At 50.6% G+C, this 14,426-nt stretch overlaps 1 protein-coding gene across 3 annotated transcripts in view; it reads left to right on the top strand.

Moving 5' to 3' along the window:
• The window catches only part of MYH14 (myosin heavy chain 14), a 100,667-nt gene that overhangs the window by 44,840 nt on the left and 41,401 nt on the right, over positions 1-14,426 (top strand). For 2 of the 3 annotated variants that reach the window (XM_077130914.1, XM_077130913.1), the window contains exons 11-17: positions 1,677-1,772; positions 4,975-5,093; positions 6,144-6,296; positions 6,475-6,648; positions 6,978-7,151; positions 7,810-7,924; positions 11,872-12,059. In XM_077130914.1, coding sequence (XP_076987029.1) covers positions 1,677-1,772; positions 4,975-5,093; positions 6,144-6,296; positions 6,475-6,648; positions 6,978-7,151; positions 7,810-7,924; positions 11,872-12,059 — 1,019 coding nt within the window. Of the gene's footprint in view, positions 1-1,676; positions 1,773-4,974; positions 5,094-6,143; positions 6,297-6,474; positions 6,649-6,977; positions 7,152-7,809; positions 7,925-9,710; positions 9,810-11,871; positions 12,060-14,426 lie in introns of all 3 variants that reach the window. The other variant, XM_077130915.1, reaches the window with a different exon arrangement.

Here is a 14,426-nt window from a genome sequence, read left to right as displayed (position 1 = left end):
CCATTGGGCCAGGGGCATGCGGTCTGTGCGCACTTTTGTACCCGTGTTTGTCGTGTGTATTCACATTTGAAGTTTAGGCTCCAGAGAGACAGACTCAAGTCCCAGCTCTGCTGCTCCCCAGCCGTGTGGTCTCGGGCAAGTCTCGGGCAAGCCTGAATGTGCCTCGGTTTCCCCATCTGGTAGACCAGGGATCCTGGCAGGACCTATCTAATGGAGATGTTTTAGGGACAGTAAATGAATTTGGTTTTGGGTAGAGTATCTGGGACAGGATCCGGCCCAGAGGGCGTGGCAATAACCCGGGATGCGTTTGAGTCTGTACACAGTGGGCGCTGATCTAGGGTGAGCAGGCGATGAGGTAGCCAGGGGCTTGCACCGATGGAGAATCACCACGGGGCACCAGGGCCCGTCCCGTACCACGGCGGCCTCACCCTCCGGGACGTGCTTGCTGTGCAGCGAGCCCCACCGTCAGCGGCTCCCTCCGTCACTAGTGCTGTGGCCCCGCAGCTCTCTGGGTGGGTGGCCACGCAGAAGGCGCTTTGTGCACGGCCTTCCAAACGGCTGGGACTCCGTCTCAGACAAATGTAGTTTTCATTGACGAGGACATGCAGGGGGACGCTTAAGGCACAGTGGACATGGGTTGCGAGGTACAGCACGCTCCTGTATCCCAGGCCTCCACTGCCTGGTCGCGGTCACTTCCAGAGACACCCCCCCCCCATCACTTCCAGAGACACCCCCTCCACACTGCTGCCCTTCCAGGGACAGCCAAGCCGGGCCAGTTCCTCGTCCCCCCTCTAGGGGGCAGCACTGCCCCTGGCCGGCGCTTTCCCGAGCTCCCTGCGCAGCCCAGCACACTTTCCATCTCCTCCCTTTCTCCCGCCCCGAGCAACAACAAGCGGCACACAGTGTTCTGCGCTTTGCATTTTTCAGCCAATAGCTTGGAAACCTCCCCAGGTCGCCACAGACCTCCCCAGTGCATCTCGGTCAGCCCCTTGTAACTTTACACACATCGCTTTATAAAATAGCCTCCGGGGACAAGATAAGTGGGGCTCCTCGATCTGTTCACATATCTTAAGGCCACCCAGTGACACAGGGGGCTTTTAAGCAAAGGGGCGTTGGTATATTTTGATTTAGGATTTTTAATTAAATTTTTAAGGGGCTAATTAAGATTATGAATCAGGGTCCTGATTTTTTTTTTTTTAATTCGAGCAGTTACAGGTTTGCAGAAAATAGAGCTCCCGTATGCCCCTCCCCCTTCTCATTACCGGCCGCCCTGCGGGGTGCACTAACGCAGCTGAGCAAAGAACATCATTGTTACCGCACTATTAACCCTAGTCCCTGGTCCATATGAGGGTTGCCTGTCTGGCTTTTTTTTTTCATAGATTTAATTTCGTAGAGCAATTTTAGCTTTGCAGAAAAATGGAGCAGGAAGTACACTGGGCTCCCATCCCCTCCTCCTGTCCCCAGCATGCAGCCCGCTGTCACCCCCTGCCTTGGCGCGGCGCCCAGCACGGTGGAGGAGCCACTGTGGGCGCGGCATCGGGGCGCTCCATGCCGTGACAGCCCCGCGGGGCCCCACCTGTGCTCCCCATGACAGCGTCTCCCAGAAGAGTTTCTCCACCCTAAAATTCTTGGCGCCCCTCCCCCGCGTGACCCCCTCTCTGCTCCACCCCCCCCAGCCATGCTGCGGATGGTCTCGGCGGTTCTCCAGTTTGGCAACGTCGTCCTGAAGAAGGAGCGGAACTCAGATCAGGCCACCATGCCCGACAACACAGGTACCACCCTGGGGACCCCACGGCGTGGTTTATCGCTGGTTCATCAAATCAGCATCTCCCGCTTTTTCCCTGCTTATAAAGCGCATGCGCTCTGATGGGGTTCTCACGCCCGGAGTGTGGCCAAGAGGGACCGGAAGGGCGCCCCCCCCCCCCCAGCCTCTGGGCTCTGCGTACGAATATAATCACTTGCCTGTCACAGAACAGAATTAGTCTTTTTAACAAACACAGGACTATAGTCAGTGTTCCTTTTTTCTCTATATGCATATATAGAGAAATGAAACTAGCTATGCTGCTTCATTATGATAGAATAATACAGGCTAGATAGGGGAAAAAATCTTACAAGCCGGAAAAGTCAAAAGGAAGGGAAAATTACCCATAATCATGTTCTGCGGAGATAATTAGTGCTAACAGCTTTGGGTGTTTCTCCCGGGACTTTGTTCTGCATCTGCATAAATGCAGATATATATATACATAAATAGAGAGGCGAAGTATACTCCACAGCCCCTCCTCTAGAGCCGGAGAAGCTTTCTGTCCTGCTTATGAACCCAGAGGTCATATCACCTAGAAAATGTGAAGCCAGGGGGAGCGTTGCCACATGCTGCTGATGGGAGGTGCCACCTGGTGCATTTGGAATTCTTGTTACCTGCAGGTCAGGAGTGCTGCGCCCATTCATTCAATCACTTTACAAAATCGGGGTCAGAATTTAGAAACTGCTTTGAAACCGACTTCTTTCTCTTAGAGCACTGGGGCTCACTTTCCAGGTTACTAAACACCAAGTCTACTGGATTTTATTTTTGTTTTTAAATTTTTAAATTTTATCTATGATATAAAATTTGCCCTCGTAACCATTTTCAAGTGCCATCCTTGGTGGTGGCATTAATTACCCTCATGGCGACATGCTGCCATCGCCACCTTCCGCTGCCAGGACATTTTGTCCCCCAGACAGAAACTCCACAGCCATTAGGAAATAACTCCCCAACCCCCTTACCTGCTTCTGTTTCCATGAATTTGCCTGCTTTGGGTTCCTCATATAAGTGGAATCAGATGACATTTGTCCTTTTGTGTTCGACTTTCACTTAGCATAAGGAGCATCCAGCTTTACCAAGTACCAGCGCTCCGTTCCTTTTTTACAGCCAAGTAATATTCCAGTGCGCGCAGACCACATTTTTGTTTTATGCCTTCAACTGGGCATGGACACGTGGGTCACTTCCACCTTTTGGCTAGTGTGAAAGCTGCCTCTGCATTGCCGTGCAAGTATCTGTTTGAGTCCCTGCTTTCAATTCCTTTGGGTATAATACCTCGGAGTGGAATTGCCAGGTCATATGGCAATTCTGTGTTTTACTTACTGAGAAACGCCACAGTGTTTCCCACCATGGCTGCACCATTTTCTATCTTCTACCGAGTTTTCTTAATCTGACGTCTGTGGCTAGAACTGAATATCAGCAAAATTGGTCTCCTTTGAAATCCCATGTTTTAATTTTTATTTATGTGTTTTATTGTAATGTTGTGTTTGCAAACATTCATCAGAGAAGCAGGCCTTGGGCTTCACCAGATGCCAAAGGGCACAACAAAGACTTCGAGCCATGGAAACATTGTCCCCTGCTGGCCCTGTACCACTCCATTGCACGTGACACGCTGTGTGCTCACGTCACTTCTTTTGGTTCTTAAATACTTCTGAAATAATGCAAGGTCAGTGTAGAAAAAATTAGAAACTAGAGTTGCACAAAAAAAGGTGAAATTGAAATCCTTATACTCTCACCACCCAGAAATAATCAGTGTTGACATTTTGGTCTATTTCTTTCCAGATGGTTCTTTTCCTTTTTCTTTTCTGCTGGAGCTGAGTCTTTGTAATAACTGTTTTCCCGTTATGGACGTAATAGGTGCTTGGAAACATTTCTTTCTTGTTGTGTTAATTCAGAGTAGAAAAAAGAAATCTGTACACTTGCACAGTATATCCCCATCTGCGTCTTCTACAAAAACCTTTGTTCACATTTTGGTATCCAGGCATTTTTCTAGGCAAATTTTTTTTTCTATAAAAATAGGACAGAGATTATATTATAGTTTGTAACCCAAGTGTTTCCTTTTAATGAATTATACACTTTGTTCCATTTCATTAAACACCTCACAGCTCCATTGCCTCTCAGTCTTTTACTTTTTAAATGTTCAGACATGTAAGAAAGTTGAAAGGATTTGTCTAGAAATATGTTTCGTTTTCTTTTTTTTTTTGCATGGCCAGGCACTGGGAATTGAACCTGGGTCTCTGGCATGGCAGGCAAGAACTCTGCCACTGAGCCACCATGGCCCACTAGAAATATGTTATATTCTTTGGTTATATTTGTGAAGAGTTTCTTTCCTGTCCCTTCTTTTTACTTGTGTTGTATTTGTATATACTGTCTTTTAATTTACTTGTTCTTTATTCTTCTCTTCCCTTTTCTATAATGCAGAAGAGCAATTAGCTTTTAAAAATATTTTTGTGTTTGATCATCTCAGGGAACTCTTTCTACAAAACCTCCTCGCCCTCAACAGTTTACTATGAAGTTTTCAAACTTACAGAAAAGTTGAAAGAATGTTACAGCAAATACCCAGATAGATATCGCCTAGATCTTACCATTCTTACTACATTTACTGCATCACATCTCTCTGTCCATCCATGCATCCATCTGTCCATCCATCCCTCTTTCTTTTTTTGGATCATTTCAAAGCGGCAGACATTGGTTTGGGTCAGTATTTGTTTTTAGCGGTCTTGCTGTTTGAGGGGAGATGTGTGTGAATATCTTGGGCATCAAGTTTCCAACGTGCTCTGTAATGACTGCAGCGCATTCCTCTTCAAGCGGGTGGAGCCCACCTCGGCTACCTGATCCCCAGCAGTTGGGCATCCTGGCTACTCTCTGTCTTTCCCCATTTTACCAGCACTGCCGAGCATCCTTGCAGCACAGCCTTTGCTCACGTTGGGGTGACCTTAGCCAGTTTCTGGGGAGGAGAACTGTTCAGCCAGAGGTCACTCACGCCTTTAGGAATGGCTGTGCCTCTCGTGGGGTGGGCGAGGCCCATCCTCTTCCTCTAGCAATGGGGGATGGCATCCTCTCCCCCTCCCCAGCCAGAGCCACATACACACACACACACACACACACACACACACACACATACGCACTCATGCACACATGCGTGGTGTTGATGGGATCTTGGCACCTCTCGCCCACAGCTGCTCAGAAGCTCTGCCGCCTCCTGGGCCTGGGGGTGACAGATTTCTCCCGGGCCCTGCTCACCCCCCGCATCAAGGTTGGCCGAGACTACGTGCAGAAAGCCCAGAGCAAGGAACAGGTAGGCAGCGGCAGGGGGAGCGGCCCTCGTCCCCTTTTCATTCTCTCAGCCAGCGGGGCCACAGACTTCAGGGCCCAGGGTGAGGTGCTAGAGAAAGTCGCTAGGAGGAGGTGAGACCTGAGGCTGAGAAGGAGCCGACCAGGTTAAGATAAGCACAGGGCCCCGGGGCTGGGACAAGTCTGGGGAATCAGAAACGTTAAGGGAGCACTGAAACGTGAGGACAAGGGAACGGTGGCTGCAACAGTATTCCAGGAGACCAGCGGCCACATCATGCAAGGTCTTAGTGGTCAAGGTAGGAGGTGATTCTTATTCCCAGTGCAGCTGGAAGCCAGTGAGGGTTTAAGCCAGGAAGTGACTTGATTCCATTTGTCTTTTTTTTTTTTTTTTTTTTTTTTTTTTTTTTAAGAAAGGGAAACATCTTTAAACATTTTCTTGTTTTTATTGTATTTTGTTTTTTTGTTTTTTGTTACATGGGCTGGGGCCGGGAATCGAACCGAGGTCCTCCGGCATAGCAGGCAAGCACTTTGCCCGCTGAGCCACCGCGGCCCGCCCTCCATTTGTCTTTTATAACCCTCTCTGCCCCCAGGCAGCTGTGTAGAGAATGGGTCCAGGGAGTCAGGGCAGAGGCAGAGATATGGGGGAGGTGGCAGCTCAGGCCAGGTTGGTGGGGGTGGAGGAAAGTGGAAATACGCCAGGGAGCTTTCAGAATTGAGCCTTTTCCTGGTCCTGGACAGTGAGACCCAGTGGAGAGACAAGAGCCAGAGTTGTGACCCCTTTTACAGATGAAACTGAGGAACAGAGAGGTTTACTTTCATGCCTGAGGCCACACAGCCTCTGAGTGGCAGAGCTGGGCCTTGAACCCAGGTGGCAAGCTCCAGAGTCCGTGCTCTGAACCGCAAGGCTGTCAAAACTCGCCCAAGGAGCAGCCAGAGGCGCTGGCGGCCCCAGCATGGAGCACGGGGCCCTCGGGGCGGAGGCGGGAAGGCGAGTCCCTGCCTGCCGCGGCCACCCTGAGTCTTCTTGTGGCCTCACTGTGTGCCCGGTCCTCAGGCTGACTTCGCACTCGAGGCCCTGGCCAAGGCCACCTATGAGCGCCTCTTCCGCTGGCTGGTGCAGCGCCTCAACCGGGCTTTGGACCGCAGCCCCCGCCAGGGCGCCTCCTTCCTCGGCATCCTGGATATCGCCGGCTTCGAGATCTTTCAGGTTTGCGCCCGGCCGGGCAGGGGCCCCACGTTGGCCCTGCGGGACCTCCCGTCTGTGCTCTGTCCCCACAGCCCACGTGGATCTCGGAACCCCTCCCTGGGTCTCCGTCCCCCCAGTCTCCATCCCTGCCCCCCCCCCCAGGTCTCTGGCGCCCCTCACACGCCCTCTCCACCCACAGCTGAACTCCTTCGAGCAGCTCTGCATCAACTACACCAATGAGAAGCTGCAGCAGCTCTTCAACCACACCATGTTCGTGCTGGAGCAGGAGGAGTACCAGCGCGAGGGCATCCCCTGGACCTTCCTGGACTTTGGCCTCGACCTGCAGCCCTGCATCGACCTCATCGAGCGGCCGGTGAGCCCGCACCCCCACCCCCACCCCTTGGGTGCTTGTCTCTAACCCCTGCCCCTCAGGCCCCCCAGCCTCACATCTTGTCCCTCCCCTTCCCCGGGACCTTAGTGTTGCCAATCTAAGTGGGGAAATTCCAGCACCTGCCACAGGAGCTGGTTGCACGCGTTAGGTGACCAGGCGGAGGGCAGAGCCCACCTCGGTGCTGTCACTGCGACTACTGCTCAGGTGTCTGGCTGATGTCACAGTATCATGGATAAGAGCTGAAGCTCAGCAGCAGCCTAAGGGCTGCGAATTTGGGGATCTGGCTTACTCTCCCCTCCTTTCATGGTCAGGCCAACCCCCCTGGCCTCTTGGCCCTACTGGATGAGGAGTGCTGGTTCCCAAAGGCTACTGACAAGTCCTTCGTGGAAAAGGTGGCCCAGGAGCAGGGCGGCCACCCCAAGTTCCAGCGGCCACGGCAGCTGCGGGACCAGGCCGACTTCAGTGTCCTGCATTATGCAGGCAAGGTAGGGAGCCAGGGCTGAATTTGGCGTGCAGATTGGGGGAGGGTACACAGGGAAAGCATGGGCTAACGCCCTGGTGTTCACTGGGGATGGACATGGATAGGACAGGGAATAGGAGAGCCTTAGAAAGAACAAGGAGTCTGTCTGATGAAGTCAGAAAAGGCTTCCTCAAGGAGGGTATATTGACAGTGGGTTTTGAGGGATGGGTAAGAGTACTCCAGGAGGTGAAGTGTGCGTTTTATTTACTCATTCAACAAGCACAATCAAAGTCCTCTTACATGCCCAGCCCTGTGCTGAGGAAAACTGGAGATGCTAGACAAACATGGCTTCTGCTCTCAGAAAGTTCCTTATCTGGGAGGGGAACAAATACACATCATTAGACTATTAGGCTGATAGTTGCTGTAATGGGGGCACAGAGAGGAGGCATGAATAAGGGGGAAAGAGCTGGAAGATGAGGTTCCAGAGGGGGAAAGGGGCCAGATTGGGGGAAAAAATGGGAGAGGGGCAATGTGGATGGAAGCCGCCCTTCAGGGCATGGACACAAGGTGGCGCCAGCGCTCTCCGTCCTGGGAATGCCCAGAACTGGGAGTCTGGGAGCTTCTGGGCGCCAGCTTTGGGGGTGGGGGAAGCTGACCTCCCTTTTCTTCCTGACCTCTTCTAGGTGGACTACAAGGCCAATGAGTGGCTGATGAAAAACATGGACCCTTTGAATGATAGCGTCGCAGCCCTGCTTCACCAGAGCACAGACCGGCTCACGGCAGAGATCTGGAAAGATGGTGAGGGCCAGTTTCCTGGGGCTCTGCCCCTTATCCCCAACCCGCATTGCAGGCACCTTTGTTTCAGAGGCCACGTTCTCAACCTGAGCTCTTGCTCAGACTGAGAACTCACGTAAGTAGGCCAGACGTGCTCCTGAATGGTGTGTCACTTTGTATATTTATATATATATATTTCTCAGGCCAGCATGATAATCAATGACTAACACTTCCCTTAGTCAGAAACAAGGAGGTCCACTGTCAACGTTGCCGTTAAACACTGTTTTAGCAATACTGGCCTGTGCAATCAGGTAGGAAAAATAAATAAGCATTTGAATACTGTAAAAGAAGAGGCGATCTTATCATGTGTAGATGGCATGTGATTCCCTTTCCCCGAAACTGAGATTCAACTGAAAAATAGTAACAAGAGAATTCAGAAAGGTGATGTTTTAGAGATTAACTTTTAGGCTTTGCTTTCTTTGTTCTCTCAAAAAGTACCCAGGCAAGGGAAAAGGGACCACAGGCTGAATACAGTTTTGGAGAGTTTTTCTGTTCCAACAAAGGCCTATGTGAGTTGGGCCATCAGATTTTAGGGACTGATACTTCTAGGAGGCATGGATAGAAAAGCCACTCACCTCCATGGTAGAACCCCAACCCCTTCCAAGTCCTGTCTGCTGCTCCCCTCCCTCAGTGGAGGTTTGTGAGATGTTTCGTAAAATTAGCAAAACCAGCATCTTGGCTCTTTCTGATTCCAGAAGACTGTAGAGCATTTACCTGTCATTTTGCTTCATCTTCCCTTACGATAGGAAGTATAGTTGTAGATGCATCGAACAATGTAGTTAGACAAGAGAATGAGATAAGCAGGATGAGTGGTTCCCAAAATGAGCTCACAGAGCAAAGAGGCAGGGGTTGCCTTCATTTTGTGAGCTTATTTTAGAAAAGAAATTTTGATTTTTATGTCTCATGTAGCTAACACAAAGAGATTCAAAAGCAGTGTTGGCTATTCAGTAGCAACTAGATTTGGCTAAGAGAATCCTCTGTTCCAGGCACATAATTAACCCCTCTTCTTTAAAATCCGTGCCCCACCCATGGACTTCCCTGATGCTCAGTGGTCATCATATGTCCTGCCTCATGTGTCCAGGCTCTCTGAAGTTTCCCTGAAAGAAAGTGGAGATTGCCAGACCTTGTGAGTCTAATCTGGCACAGTATCACATCCTTCACAGTTCTTTTAGTGCAAGTCACAAGCCATCCCAGATTCAAGGAGCTGCAGATCACAGGCAAAGGGTAGTAAGAACAGGGAGGGGTGGACAATTGCAGCCGTTTTAGCATCAGTCTCTACCACAGCTCCCCTGAGTCTGATGTTGGGTGCTCAGCACCCTGGCAACCAGGGGAAAAGGCAAATGAGATCAACTTCCCTCAGAGAGGCAAAAACAAGGAGCTGGCTAGGAGCATCAATTTTGTCCTTGGGTTTCCTGGCAGCCAAGGCGAAGAGGGGCACCTAGTAGAACAGATGCAGACCAGCCTCCCTTGCAGTAAATTCTCACAGGAGACATTCATCCTTTCAGCTGCTGTTGATACTAGACAGTGGGTAGATACAAAGGTGAACAGGACAGGCTCCCTGGCTTTAAATATCATGGCCAAAAGTCAGATTTTTCCTCTTGCTTTGTGCTGTGCTGTCGACTAACAAGCCTCTCCTCTTTCTTTCTTTCTTCCCGCCACCTTCTCCCCCTCCTCTCCTCTCATGCTGCCCCCTTTGTATCACTTCCCTCTCCTCTCTCTGCCACCTTCCTTGTCTCCCTTTGCCTCCCAGAACACGGGGGCTTCCAGCAGTTCTCTTTCCTTGGCTCCTTCCCACCATCGCCCTCAGGATCTGCAGGGAGGTGCAGCTCTGCCATTTCTCCGCCCCGGGGTGGGTGTCTACATCGCCGGGTGAGATGTGCTGGATAAGGAGCACGAGCCTGTTGGACCCGGTTTTGTTTTTGTTGTTGTGGTGGCTTTTTAAGTTTTTTATTTCATAATCAAAGACCTGCAGCTTGAGCCCAAGGATGATGGAGTGCTGCGAGCAGAGCAGGGGAGGTGGGGCGCTCTCCTGGGCTCCAGAAGGAAGGGTCTGGCGGCCAAGACAAAACACAAATCGAATTTGGTAGGCGTGTCCGCAGTTGGCGGCAGTGAGCTTCTCACTGTCTCGCCACGCCTGGACCCAAAGCCCTCCGTGGCCCCCGCGATGTCCACGGACCCTCTTCCCCTGCCAGAGGCCACGTGCTTCCACGCGGCCACCCCGTCTGCACGGTGCCGACGAAAGCCTGGCACCGTTCGTGCTGGGTCCAGCCCTGGCCGCAGACCAGACGCCAGGCCCCGGGGGCTCCAGGAGGACCGTCTCGTCGTCACGGGCTCCCTGTGGGTGGATCTGCAGCAGCGCCGTTACGGCGTGTGAGGCCATCGCCCCGCGCACCATCCAGGGGCGCGTCTGAGAAGGCGGGAGCCCCGATGACCACGTCCTTTCTCCCCAGTGCCCGGAGCACGAGCCTTTTCTGCTGCCTTTGGAATTTTTTGTCTGCAAGCAGCTCAAAGGGAACGTGGCTGGAGGGCTCACCATCATCGGTGATGTCAAAAAACTTGGCAGGGTCGACCGTGGCTGCTGGTGGCAGCATCTGCTGGACCTGGTTTTCAACACCTCTCCCCTCTCCTCTCTCTGCTGAGGTCTCGCACCCTTCCTCTCCCTCCTCATGGGCTCCCTCAGCACTTTCTAGATTCTTCTCAGCTGCAGAACCCTTCCTTCCAACTAAACCTCGTGGAAAGCTCAGACAGATGTGATCATTTCCGCTGGCGTTTACTGGGCACGTACTAAGTGCCGTTGCTCCCTGCAGCCCCTTTACAGTCACTCTCAGAACAGTCCAAGGAGGGTGGCGTTAGTAGGAGCATTCCCATCCTGCACATGAGGAAACTGAGGCCCAGAGAGATGATGTAACTTGCCTGAGGTCACAGAGCTGGACATTAGAGCCCAGAATATTGGACCCCAGCTCGTCCCTGTGCTAGGAGAACTTTGTCGATGGTCATTTTCACCTTGGTGGTCACTAGGCATGCAGGGACACTTGGCCCGGGGGAGGGAAATGCCCTCACTGAGCCCCCACAGGGCACAAGGCCCTGCCCCAAGCATGGATTTTCTCACCGACCCCCTGATGACCCTCAGGTGCAGTGAGGATTGCAGGACATATTTGTTCCACCTGCGAGTGTCTGAGAACCCAGGTATGCTTCAACATATAGAATTTAGACGAGGCAGAAGGAAGGAGAGGGTATTTTCACCAGCCAAAGTGGCACCACTAGTGGCAAGAGAGAACAGATGACAATTCTAGTAGCCAAGAACTCAGGCGGTTCTGGAAAACCCGGTTCATATGGAGGCGGTTTGCCTTATTTCAAATATTGCCCATAAAAGCAAGACCTGACAATATGTTTTTTTAATGTGGCACTGTTTCAGGTTCCTAAATGCAGCTGTACTGTGGGGTTATCACTGTTTCCCCTCTCTGTGCCTCAGTTTCATCATCTCTAAAATGGGCATGATTCTCATAGGGTTTTAAAGGGGATCAAATGAGCTGAAGGATGTAAAGTGCTTTGAGCTGAACCTGGCATGGAATAAGTGCCAGGTCAGCATTTGCTATTTCATCATCATCATCGTTTATTCATAAGGAAAATGGATATTATGTCCTTGAGGAAAGGAGGAGGTTTAGATCCTGGACCTTCCATTTCTAGTCTGTGTGACCTTGGGCATGGTTCTCTGCTTTCCTGACCCCTCAGTTTGCCTGGCAGTCTAATGGGGCTGGTAATACTTACCTTTCCAGACTATGTGAGATATTTCATATGTAAAGTGGACAATCCTATAAATGACAAGACTCTTTACCTTTGGCCAATCCAGCTCCTTGAAACTGATCCCTGACCCCTCTCTCTCTCTGTGCATCCGTTTCCTCCCTCGACAGTGGAGGGCATCGTGGGGCTAGAGCAGGTGAGCAGCCTCGGGGATGGCCCACCAGGTGGCCGCCCCCGCCGCGGCATGTTCCGGACTGTGGGACAGCTCTACAAGGAGTCCCTGAGCCGCCTCATGGCCACACTCAGCAACACCAACCCCAGCTTTGTCCGCTGCATCATCCCCAACCATGAGAAGAGGGTGAGTGATTCAGTCTGGGGACAGGGAGCAGCTCTGGCAGGGGATCAAAGTCCAGTTGCCAGGCTTGGGGAAAGTCAGCTTCTGGCCCCAGGCCATATGGGAATATTTGCCTGTTCATTTGACTTATATTTACTGAGTACCTGCTTGGTGTCAGGTTGTAGGGATATGTTAAAGAGAAAAAACAGCCATGCACTATTCTTGAGGAGCTCACAACCTAATGGGGAAGACAGACATTCAAAACAACCACCTAAAATGAAAGTCCGGTTGACTCTGCAGAAGTAATAACTGTTGCCAAGGGCATGATTGGGTTGGTGAAATCAGAGAAGACTCCCTGGAGGAGGTGACTACTGAACTCTGAAGGATAAGTGGTATTCTGAGTAGAGACCTGTTTGTGCAAAGGTCTACTGGTGGGTCATAGTATGGAAGGTCCAAGGAATGGGAAGCAAGGCATTGGGGCTGGGGATGTGGTAGATATGGGAGGAGACAAACCAGGCCTCATAGGTTTTCTTGTTGGGGAAATCAGAATGGGCCCTACCAAGAAAAGCCAATGTGAGTGGAAAATGAGGTGCCCAAGGCTTAAAATGTCCTCAGAAAGCAGGAGCTGTGATTCTTGGGTAGATCTGTGCAGATCTCCTTTCTGGTGTCTGCAAATGCCGTATTTTATCAAATCGAAGAATGTCCCTACCCTCCCCCCCACACATACCCCTCCAAAGTCGGGATGTGGCTTGCCATCACTGGCCTGTCAGAGTTTTATAGAGTTTTTCCTTTCTCAATGATATGTAAAATATCTGTGTTTTACTATTGATGGTGGCTTATATTTGATGAAATATGGTGAACAAAGACTCACCATTTCTCTAAGGAGCCTTAGTTCTCTTTCATGGAGAATGGTGTTTAGAGACCAAGACCTGGGTGCTAGGTGTGCTCAGAGGGTTTGGCATGTCATTCCCAGGAACTCTCTGTACACAGAGCTGTGGCTCTACAAGCAGACAGAAGACCTACATGCAGAAACACGTGTACTTACATCTGTATACACACAGTACATCTACATTTATTTCTATAATTATCTTTATATTGAAAACCGTGAAATCACACCAATATGTCCAGTTCCATCCCAGCATCACTGGGTTCACTGTAACTTTTTTTCCTTCACAGATTTATAACTCTCTTTTCCACCTTGGGAAACCTGGCTCATAGTTTTCACTACATGCTCACCTGTTTCCTCTGTCCCTTTTTATGTAATCAATTTCCTGACCTTGCTGGGCAAATCCCCAACTCAAGCCTGCCTAACATTTTGTTGGAGGGTAAAATAGAGGGAGGAAGGGAGGAAGAAAGCTTGTGAGACAACCTATGTATACTCTCTAATTTCCAGTCATTTCCTTGGTCCTCTTATTCCAAGTAAAAAATTCAACTTATTCCAAGTAAAAGATTCAATTAAAGTGGTTTAAGCAAACCCAAGAGTGTATAGACACATAATCAAAAAAAGCCACCATTGCATTCAGGTATAGCTGGATCCAGGAGCTCAGATGGTGGTGTCAGGGACCTTTGTCTACTGTTTGACACTGCTTTTCTATGTTGCCCTCACTGTAAGGACTTTTACTCTCCTCAGGATGGCCACATGGCCACCAGTGGCTCAAGCTTTCTTCCTCCCAGTTCAGTAACCCAATGGGAAAAGGTGAGCTTCTTGCTCAGTGGCTCCAGCAAAAGTCCCAAGGCTGGCTCTCATTGGTCAGGATGGGTTTTATGCCCACCCCTGAACTGTGGTTGGCCAGACCTGGATCACATCACGTGCCAGGGGTGAGGCCACTACCCCCACTCACAGGTTGATTGCAGAGGAGGTGGGGCAGCCGCCCTGGAAACCCTGATGCTTCATTACCAAGGCGCAGGCGTAGGTATAGCTGTCGGTCCCAGAACACCAGCGACCCGAGGGGAGGGGCTTTGTGTGCCCCTTTCACTGCAGAGTCCCCAGTGCCTGGAAGAGTGACTGGCACACAGCGGGTGGTAAATAATTGCTTGGTGGTTGAATGCATCAATACAAGGAATATATATATATATATATATATATACTTACAGAGCCCTTGAGAAAGCCCCAGAACAGTGATTCCTTATCTTTAATTCTCCAACAAGCTTTTTTAAAATACTGATATCTGATCCCAACTTCCGGAGCCTCAGATCTTGCCTTGAGGAGGGGCCAGGGCATTGATTTTAAATTTAAAAAAAAAAAAAAAGTGAAAAGAAAGAAAGGTTCCCAGGGGCTTTTGGCGTGTAGCCAGGGTTGAGAACGCTAGGCTAGAAGGTTCCGTAAGAAAGTGATGACTCTATTGACTACTCCGGGGACCTGGGCAGGGCGAGGGTTCTATTTTCCCATGT

The sequence above is a fragment of the Tamandua tetradactyla genome, chromosome 16 (genome assembly GCF_023851605.1).
Source record: "Tamandua tetradactyla isolate mTamTet1 chromosome 16, mTamTet1.pri, whole genome shotgun sequence".
Lineage (NCBI taxonomy): Eukaryota > Metazoa > Chordata > Mammalia > Pilosa > Myrmecophagidae > Tamandua > Tamandua tetradactyla.
Note: the sequence above shows the minus strand (reverse complement) of the source record. Positions and strands in the feature narration are given on the sequence as shown.